Here is a 10,413-nt window from a genome sequence, read left to right as displayed (position 1 = left end):
TTTTGAGACAGGGTCTCACTCTGTTGCCCAGGCTGGTCTTGAACTCCTGGGCTTAAGCATTCCATCCCCTTTGGCCTCCCACAGTGCTGGGATTACAGGTGTGAGCTAGGGCACCTAGCCTATAATTCCCAAGTAGCTGAGATTACAGGTGCATGCCACCACACCTGGCTTAATTTTTCTGTGTTTTTAGTGGAGACGGGGTTTCACCATGTTGCCCAAAGCTGGTCCTGATCTCCTGACCTTAGGTGATCCACTCGCCTCAGCCTCCCAGAGTGCTGAGATTACAGGCGTGAGCCACCGTACCTGGTCTGTTTTTTTTTTTTTTTTTGAGAGGGAGTCTTGTTCTGTAGCTCAGGCTGGAGTGTAGTGGCATGATCTGGGCTCACCACAACCTCTGTTTCCTGGTTCAAGCAATTCTCCTGCCCCAACCTCCCGAGCAGCTGGGGCTACAGGTATGCACCCCCATGCCCAGCTAATTTTTGTGTTTTTAGTAGAGATGGGGTTTCACCATATTGGCCAGGCTGGTCTTTGTGTACTTTGGGAGAATTCTGGTTACTTTTGACCTGGCCTTACACCTGGAAGATTGATACGAACATATTAGGGCCAGGCACTATGGCCCATACCTGTAATTTCAGGTTGTGAGGCCAAGGCCGGTGGATAACCTCAGCTCAGGAGTTCAAGACCAGCCTGGGCAACATGATGCAGCCCCATCTTTACCAAAAATACAAAAAATTCCTGAGTGTGATGGCGCACACCTGTAGTCCCAGCCACTCAAGATGCTGAGGTAGGATCACTTGCCTGGGAGACACAGGTTGCAGTGTGCTGAGATGGCATCATTGCACTCTAACCCAGGTGATGGATTGAGACCCTGTCTCAGTAGCAACACCAAAAAACATGAGGGTTGCAGGAATCCTGGTACTTGGATTTTAAAGAAATCATTCAGTGAGCATTTATTAGATTCCCTGTGTATGCTAAGCTCTGTGCTATGTGTAAGGATAGAACAATTAAAGACATTGTTTTTGGCTAGGCATGGTGGCTCATGCCTGTAATCCCAGCATTTTGGGAGGTCAAGGCAGGAGGGCCACCTGAGGTCAGGAGTTCAAGACCAGTCTGGCCAACACGGTGAAACTAAAATGCAGAAATTAGCTGGCATGGTGGTGGGCGCCTTTAATCCCAGTTACGTGGGGGGACTGAGGCAGAGAATCACTTGAACCCAGGAGGCAGAGGTTGCAGTGAGCCGAGATTGTGCCATTATACTCCAGCCTGGGTGAGAAGAGCAAAACTCCGTCTCAAAAAAAAGAAAAAAAATAAAAGACACTGTTTTTGCCCTCTAGGAGAGCAGTCTAGCTGAGCCTTGTAATAACTTACATTTATGTGGCATTTTTGAATTTACAGTGTAAATGAGATATATTACCTCATTTAATCCTTATTTATAATTCTTATAATCCTACTCTGAAGCAGGTATTACTATCCTCATTTTACAGATAAAGCATTTCTAGTTCTGACAGACGAATTTGTCTAACATCATACAGCAGATACAATACACCTTGGATAGTGTGTAATCTTAGTTTTTAAACCCAGAGTTGTTGGCTGGGCTTGATGGCACACTCCTGTAACAGTGCTTTGGGAGGCTGAGGTGAGAGGATTACTTAAACCTAGAAGCTAAAGGCTGCAGTGCGCTATGGTGGTGCCACTGCGCCCCAGTCTTGCCAACAGAGCAAGACCTGGTCTCTAAGAATAGGTACATATGTACATATGAAAATGGTAAAAAGAAACAAACCCACTCACCCAGAGTTCTTGCTCTCTAGTCTGGATGACAGAGCAATACCTTGTCTTCTCTAAACATAAATAAATAAGTCAATCTACCCATCCACCCTTAACCAACCAATATTTTTTTTTTTGAGACAGAGCCTCACTTTGTTGCCAGGGTAGAGTGCAGTGGCATGATCTTGGCTTACTGCTACCTCCACTGCCTGAGTTCAAGTGATTCTCATGCCTCAGCCACACAAGTAGCTGGGATTACAAGGTGTGCGCCACTTTTGTAGTTTTGTATTTCTGTATTTTTAGTATACACAGAGTTTCACGATGTTGGCCAGGCTGGTCTTGAACTTCTGACCTCAAGTGATCTGCCCACCTCGGCCTCTCAAAGTGTTAGGATTACAGGGGTGACCCCATGCCCAACCAATTCTTTTTTTTTTTTGAGACAGAGTCTCACTCTGTCGCCAGGCTGGAGTTTATTGGTGCAGTCTTGGCTCACTGCAACCTCCACCTCCAGGTTAAAGTGATTCCCCTGCCTCAGCTTCCTGAGTAACTGGGACTGCAGGTGTGCATCACCATGCCCGGCTAATTTTTTGTATTTTAATAGAGACGGGGTTTCACCATGTTGGCCAGGATGGTCTCGATCTTCTGACCTTGTGATCCACCCGCCTCGGCCTCCCAAAGTGCTGGGATTATAGGCATAAGCCACTGTGCCCGGCTGCCCAACCAATTCTTAACCAGTTCTTTCTGACATTGTGTATGAAGATGTTTATTTTATTTATTTTCAAGTTGAGGATTTACTATGTTGTCCAGGCTGCTGTGGAGCTCCTGGATTGAATTGATTCTCTCACTTTAGTATTTATTGGTGTTTTGGTGTTTTTATTTCAACAGAATACAATAATAAAGATAGACTGGTTCAGCTAGGGAAAATGATCCATTTTCTCCCCTCCTCAAACAGGATATAATTGATACAGCATGTGAAGTCCTGGCAGACCCTTCTCTTCCAGAACTTTTCTGGGGAACAGTAAGTATGTCAAACACTTGTTTGCTCACAGGTTTTGTACTAAGCATTCATATGTATTTTCTCATTTAATCTTCATTAAAAATGTATGAAATAAGGGCCGGGCGAGGTGGCTCACGCCTGTAATCCCAGCACTTTGGGAGGCCAAGGTGGATGGATCCTGAGGTCAGGAGTTCGTGACCATCCTGGCCAACATGGCGAAACCATGTCTCTGCTAAAAATACAAGAAGTAGCCAGGTGTGGTGGCGTGCACCTGTAATCCCAGCTATTCGGGAGGCTGAGGCAGGAGAACCGTTTGAACCAGGGAGTCAAGAGGTTGCAGTCAGCTGAGATTGCGCCATTGCACTTCAGACTGGCAACAGAGGGAGACTCCATCTCAAAAAAAAAAAAGAAAAAAGATATGAAATAGATATTGCTGTCCTTCTCTTTTTTTGAGATCCCACGCTGTCCCTTTTTTAATGTGATGACATGTGAAGTGATTTGCTCAAAGTCACACATAGAAAGAGACAGCCAGAACCCAGTTCTGTCTGACTTGAGTCTGTAGCCCACATTATTACCAGTGTGCTGTTCCTCCACCCCACAAGTTTTTTGTTTCATATTGGCAGTCTTTTAGGCACCAGTGTTCCTGCAGCTCTTCAAAGTACTTTTAGGTGATTGTAACTGTGTCTTATGAGTTGTCAGTGTATCCTAACTAAAGTAAGAATTTGGCTTTGAAAAGAACAATTTCTCACTAGTACTTGCCTTGAACATTGACAACAGCCTCAAACCTTAAGATCCAACTGATGATCTACCTCTATATTTTACCTTTTTTTTGTAAGATGCTATCTGATATTATAGAATCACTGCTCCTGGGAGAGGCTGGTATGAAACAGTATCTAGAGTGAGGATCTGTGGCTCCTGTGTGGTAGCCAACTGCTGACATAGTTGGGTAGTTTGCACTTTAGTGGAAACATGTAATGCACATGTGAGCAGTACTGTCTTCCCATAGAAAGGATGACTGCGAAGAGGTCACTGGATAGAATAATAGTCTCTTTTTTTTTTTTTGAGACGGAGTTTTTGCTCTTGTTTACCCAGGCTGGAGTGCAATGGCGCGATCTCAGCTCACCGCAACCTCCGCTTCCTGGGTTCAGGCAATTCTCCTGCCTCAGCCTCCTGAGTAGCTGGGATTACAGGCACGCACCACCATGCCCAGCTAATTTTTTGTATTTTTAGTAGAGACGGGGTTTCACCGTGTTGACCAGGATGGTCTCGATCTCTTGACCTCGTGATCCACCCGCCTCGGCCTCCCAAAGTGCTGGGATTACAGGCGTGAGCCACCGCGCCCGGCTTCCGAAAGTCTTAAATTATTATTTTATTATTATTATTTTTTTTTTGAGACGGAGTTTCGCTCTTGTTACCCAGGCTGGAGTGCAATGGCGCGATCTCGGCTCACCGCAACCTCCGCTTCCTGGGTTCAGGCAATTCTCCTGCCTCAGCCTCCTGAGTAGCTGGGATTACAGGCACGCACCACCATGCCCAGCTAATTTTTTGTATTTGTAGTAGAGACGGGGTTTCACCATGTTGACCAGGATGGTCTCGATCTCTTGACCTCGTGATCCACCCGCCTCGGCCTCCCACAGTGCTGGGATTACAGGCGTGAGCCACCGCGCCCGGCCAATAGTCTCTTTTTAGGCCCCTCACTAAATCATTTGTTTTCATCCTTTTTCAGTGGAAATATGAAAGTCTTAAATTATTATTATTATTATTATTATTTTTTTTTTGAGACGGAGTTTCACTCTTGTTACCCAGGCTGGAGTGCAATGGCGCGATCTCAGCTCACCGCAACCTCCGCTTCCTGGGTTCAGGCAATTCTCCTGCCTCAGCCTCCTGAGTAGCTGGGATTACAGGCACGCACCACCATGCCCAGCTAATTTTTTGTATTTTTAGTAGAGACGGGGTTTCACCGTGTTGACCAGGATGGTCTCGATCTCTTGACCTCGTGATCCACCCGCCTCGGCCTCCCAAAGTGCTGGGATTACAGGCGTGAGCCACCGCGCCCGGCTTCCGAAAGTCTTAAATTATTAAGGAGGAATGATACCTGTCTAAGTGGAAGGATTAATTCTAAATTTTCTCATGATTGCTGGGAAATTTTGAAATACGATAATTTGTGGATCATGTGAAGATCAGTAATTTGTCCCCTTCCACCACAGGAGCCAACCTCTGGCCTTGGGATCATTCTGGACAGTGTGTGTGGAATGTTTCCCCACCTCCTCTCCCCACTCCTGCAACTGCTCCGAGCCCTGGTATCAGGGAAGTCCACTGCTAAAAAGGTAGGTTGCTCAGTCAGATAAGTAAAGAGAATGGGAGATTCTTTAATTCTTTATGGAGACTTTGTTAGGAATCTTTTTTGCTTTCCACATTGCAGTTCCACTGCCCTGACAAAAGTTCGTCAGAAGTTGAATGAAAGATGCCAAAGATAGCACCTCAATTCTATAAAATTAAATAATCTTTTCATTAAGTACCTATTGTAGATACTGTGGGATTAAGACTAAGTATAGAGTTTCTTAATATCCAGTTGGAAGTTAATAGATAGAAGAAATAAAGAGCTAAGAACCAGTTGGTACAGAGTAAATGTTGTTTGAGCAATAAAGACCATAGTGTTCAGGAGATATAACTGCCATTGTGGAGTGATGGGGACTTGAGTTGAGTGTTAAAAGCATGATGAAGATTTGGCGAGAGGAGCAGAAGGCAATTCCAAGAACGGTCACTGTGGTGGGCTCACAAGAAGTTTGAGAGTCTGGCTAAAAGAGCAGACTGGGATCTCCCTTTGCATATCCTGGAGAGGAATGTGTGATGGTTTTTTCTGTGCTGGCAGGTGTATAGCTTCTTGGATAAGATGTCTTTCTACAATGAACTTTATAAACACAAGCCTCATGATGTGGTCTCCCATGAAGATGGAACTCTTTGGCGGAGACAAACACCCAAACTCCTTTATCCCCTTGGTAAGATAAAGAGATCCTTGATGTGGTGTGGTAGCTCCTTTTATGACAGCCTTTTTTTTTTTTTTTTTTTTTTCTGTACAGTGGCATGATTATAGCTCACTGCAGGCTCAAACTCCTGGGCTCTAGTGATTCTCTCACCTTAGCCTCCCAAAGCACTGGGATTATAGACGTGAGTGACCGTACCCAGCCAATTACCACTTTGAGGCTCGTATCTATTCCAGGTGCTCAAGGAGGAAAATATAGAGGGAATAGCCTCACTGTTTTAATCCTGGCATCATCACCACTGACTTCTACAGTGATCTGGGCCCTAGCTGTCCCGTAAGGTGGTATTCCTGTTATCATCATTTGAATGGAAAACTGCTCTCGGTACTCAGGTGATTTTCAGACATGTAGAAAGAGTCACTTGTCTACATGAAAATAACTTTTTTGGGTTTTTTAGTTGAAAAAGCTATAGGAATGTTAGTTACTGAGAAGAGAGTCTGTGAATCCCAGAACTTTGGGAGGCCAAGACAGGCGGATCACTGGAGGCCAGGAGTTTGAGACCAGCCTGGCCAACATGGAGAAACCCCGTCTCTACTAAAAATATAAAAATTAGCCGTGAGTGGTGGTGCGCACCTGTAGTCCCAGCTACTCGGGAGGCTGAGGCAGAAGAATCATTTGAACCCAGGATGCGGAGGTTGCAGTGAGCCAAGATCATGCCACTGCACTCCAGCCTGAGCAAGAGTGAGATGCTATCTCAAAAACGAAAAAAGAGTCTATGAGTTTGTGTATCTCTGTGTGTTTAAATATTGATGTTCTGATGATTTCACGACTAAATTTAAAAAAATATATTGGGCCGGGCGCGGTGGCTCAAGCCTGTAATCCCAGCACTTTGGGAGGCCGAGGCGGGTGGATCACGAGGTCAAGAGATCGAGACCATCCAAGTCAACATGGTGAAACCCCGTCTCTACTAAAAATACAAAAAAAAAAATCAGCTGGGCATGGTGGCACGTGCCTGTAATCCCACCTACTCAGGAGGCTGAGGCAGGAGAATTGCCTGAACCCAGGAGGTGGAGGTTGCGGTGAGCCGAGATCGCGCCATTGCCCTCCAGCCTGGGTAACAAGAGCGAAACTCCGTCTCAAAAAAAAAAAAAAAAATATATATATATATATATATATATATGTGTGTGTGTCTAGTGGAGGCGTTATGTTTTTTATTTGTCCTCAGATGTTACACTAATTTATCTTTCTCCCTTTCTTAGGGGGTCAGACCAACCTTCGCATACCTCAAGGCACTGTGGGCCAAGTAATGTTGGATGATAGGGCATACTTGGTGCGCTGGGAATACTCCTACAGCAGCTGGACCCTCTTTACCTGTGAGATTGAAATGTTGCTTCATGTTGTTTCAACTGCAGGTAAAGTCAAAAGTGGACATGCTTGTAGGATTTAGAAAATAGAGTATCTAGATAAAATTTAGAACCATCAAGATTGTGATGTCTGATTTGTGTATCTGAGTCTCAGAGACTGTTCAGTGATCTTAAAAGGAGTTGTTTGCTCTGAGGTCACAGGCTGTCTTTCTCCTCAGATGTGATTCAGCACTGCCAGCGGGTCAAACCCATCATTGATCTTGTCCATAAGGTTGTCAGCACAGACCTGTCAATAGCGGACTGTCTCCTGCCCATCACATCTCGCATCTACATGCTCCTGCAGCGGTGAGTCTGTCTTGGCTGACCCTCAGCTGCCTGGTAGAGATCTCAGCACTTGTGCTGTCAGTTTCAGGAGTCTGGACACATACCAACTGGGTTAAAGTTCACACATATTCTTTGGTGTTCCTGTTTTTTGTTGTTGTTGTTGTTGAGACGGAGTTTCACTCTTGTTGCCCAGGCTGGAGTGCAATGGCACGGTCTCAGGTCACCGCAACCTCTGTCTCCCAGGTTCAAGCGATTCTCCTGCCTCAGCTTCCCAGGTAGCTGGGATTATAGGCATGTACCACCACACCTGGCTAATTTTGTATTTTTAGTAGAGACGGGGTTTTTCCATGTTGGTCAGGCTGGTCTTGAACTCCCGACCTCAGGTAATCCATCCGCCTCAGCCTCCCAAGAAGTGCTGGGATTACATGCATTAGCCATCGCGCCTAGCTGGTTTTCCTATTTTTGTATCTGTGAGGGTTTTCCTGTTTCTGTATGTCTGCTGAGGGAAGGAACTGGGGAGAGAGAACTGGAAAAATGTTTTTGAGGGAACCAGTTGTATTATTTGCTTTATTGAGTGTAGTACATTGTTCTCCAACCAGGTTAACAACAGTCATCTCTCCACCTGTGGATGTCATTGCTTCTTGTGTCAACTGCTTAACTGTTTTGGCTGCCCGTAATCCAGCAAAGGTGAGATGCCAGATCTTCCCAACGGCTAAACATGTAGCACTTGGCACATATCAGAGGATACGTGGGCATTTAATTCTTCCGTTTCCTTCTCAGGTCTGGACTGATCTTCGTCACACAGGTTTTTTACCATTTGTTGCCCATCCTGTCTCCAACATGAGTCAGATGATTAGGTAAGCCAGGTCCTAGGGTGGTGGACCATATTCCCTAGTGAGAACCATATATGTTTCAGGTCTAGCCTAGCTTTGTTAGTTTTATTTTTACTCATTTATTTGTTTGTTTATTTTTTTTTGAGATGGAGTCTTACTCTGTCGCCCAGGCTGGAATGTAGTAATGCAATCTCAGGTTACTCCGCCTCCTGGGTTCAAGCAGTTGTTGTGTTTCAGCCTCCTGAACAGTTGGGATTACAGGCATAAGCCACCATGCCTGGCTATTTTTTTTTTAACTGAGACAAAGTCTCGCTCTGTTGCCAGGCTGGTGTGCAGTGGTGTGATCTTGGCTCACTGCAACATCTGCCTCCTGGATCCAAGCGATTCTCCTGTCTCGGCTTCCTGAGTAGCTGGGACTACAGGTGCACACCACCATGCCCAGCTAATATTTGTATTTTTAGTAGAGACAGGGGTCTCACCGTGTTGGCCAGGCTGGTCTCAAACTCCTGGTCTCAAGCGATCCTCCTGCTTTGGCCTCCCAAAGTTCTGGGATTACAGGCATGAGCCACGGTCAAGAGCAAGAGAGATTTCTTATCCAACTTCAATCACTTTAATATGTGAGCATTTACTTACTTAACAGCCCAGAGAATCCAGAGGTGTCTAGATCCAGGGACTTGGTGTCCCGTTATTAAGCCACAGTCACTCTGTACTTTTTCTTATTTCATGGGTTCTCGAGCTCGGCCAGTAGACACAAACAGTTTCCATCTTACTGCCTGAGCATTTTTGCCTTGTGCTCTCTTGACAGAGTGTTTCCCTGATGTTCAATTTTTTACTTTCAATCTCTTGAGGTTTTACATCAATAAAGCATGTTCTATATGTTTACCCTGGATACAGTACTGCCTAGATTTGATTACTTCCGTTGGAGAGCTTTTCTATTTTATGTTCAAACCATCTAGATTATAACAAGAATGCTCTATGATTAGTTTCTTGACACCTTGAAATTTCCCCATCATATTTTTCCCTCTGCTTCTCTTTTTCCAGTGCGGAAGGGATGAATGCTGGAGGGTACGGAAACCTCTTGATGAATAGTGAACAGCCTCAGGGCGAGTATGGGGTCACCATTGCCTTTCTGCGCTTGATCACCACCCTTGTCAAGGTACAGTCTGATTTGGTTCAAAAAGGGCAGAAAAAGAAAAGGTCGAGTCTGGTCGGATGACTCTGAAATAGTTTCTCTGGCCCCTGCTACTGTAATCCTCTTGTCTGTTGGCAGAATAGTCATCTTGAAGTTATAGTGACAACAGTTTCTATGTATTGAGTACTATGTGCCAGTATGGTCTCTATTAGGTACTTAATTATGTGCATTTGTTTAATAATTGGAAGGTTTACGAAGTACAACGGAAGAGGCCAAAAGGGTGTTGCAGTGACTGTCAAGCTATTTTGACAGTAACCCAGGATAATATCATGTCCCAGTATATACGCATGTATATGTATATTCCTGAAGCAAAATTTCACAGTACAACATTTATTCTCACTATGGAAGTTGTACTGTGATATTTTCTACTTAGTTTCCTCCCTATTTAAGTGAATTTTGACTATAAGCTGATTTCATAATCTACTAATTGATTACAACTCAGTTTGAAAAATACTGACATCAAGCATAAATTTTAGAGTCAGAATTAGGTTTACATTCAGATTGGCAGCTTACTAGCTGCATGACCTTGAGCAAGTAGAGAATTTCTTAGAATTTCTAAAATAGGAATGCTATATGGCCTTTACCTCATGGGGTTGAGGAGAGTGTCATGCATGAAAAAACTATACTTCCTGCCTGCAGGAATCAATGAATGGTTAAACAGAAATAATTATATGCCGGGCATGGTGGCTCACGCCTATAATCCCAGCACTTTGGGAGGCCGAGGTTTCCTGAGGTCAGGAGTTTGAAACCAGCCAGGCCAACATGGTGAAACCCCATCTCTACTAAAAATACAGAAATTAGCCGGGCGTGGTGGTAGGTGCCTGTAATCACAGCTACTTGGGAGGCTAAGGCAGGAGAATCACTTGAACCTGGAAGGTGGAGATTGCAGTGAGTCAAGATTGTGCCATTGCACTCCAGCCTGCGCAACGAGAGTAAAACTGTCTCTGAGGGAAAAAAA

The 10,413-nt window shown here is 44.8% G+C and overlaps 1 protein-coding gene across 1 annotated transcript in view; it reads left to right on the top strand.

Annotated features, from left to right (window-relative positions):
- Positions 1 to 10,413, top strand: part of NUP188 (nucleoporin 188) — a 63,429-nt gene that overhangs the window by 34,229 nt on the left and 18,787 nt on the right. The window contains exons 13-20 of the mRNA XM_017499132.2: positions 2,717 to 2,782; positions 4,969 to 5,088; positions 5,634 to 5,760; positions 7,002 to 7,154; positions 7,325 to 7,451; positions 8,030 to 8,117; positions 8,211 to 8,287; positions 9,305 to 9,419. Of these exons, the coding sequence (XP_017354621.1) occupies positions 2,717 to 2,782; positions 4,969 to 5,088; positions 5,634 to 5,760; positions 7,002 to 7,154; positions 7,325 to 7,451; positions 8,030 to 8,117; positions 8,211 to 8,287; positions 9,305 to 9,419 (873 nt within the window). The remainder of the gene's footprint in view (positions 1 to 2,716; positions 2,783 to 4,968; positions 5,089 to 5,633; positions 5,761 to 7,001; positions 7,155 to 7,324; positions 7,452 to 8,029; positions 8,118 to 8,210; positions 8,288 to 9,304; positions 9,420 to 10,413) is intronic.

Source organism: Cebus imitator, unplaced genomic scaffold (genome assembly GCF_001604975.1).
Source record: "Cebus imitator isolate Cc_AM_T3 unplaced genomic scaffold, Cebus_imitator-1.0 Scaffold254, whole genome shotgun sequence".
NCBI lineage: Eukaryota > Metazoa > Chordata > Mammalia > Primates > Cebidae > Cebus > Cebus imitator.
The sequence above is the reverse complement of the archived record's forward strand: the minus strand, read 5'-3'. Positions and strand labels throughout refer to the sequence as shown.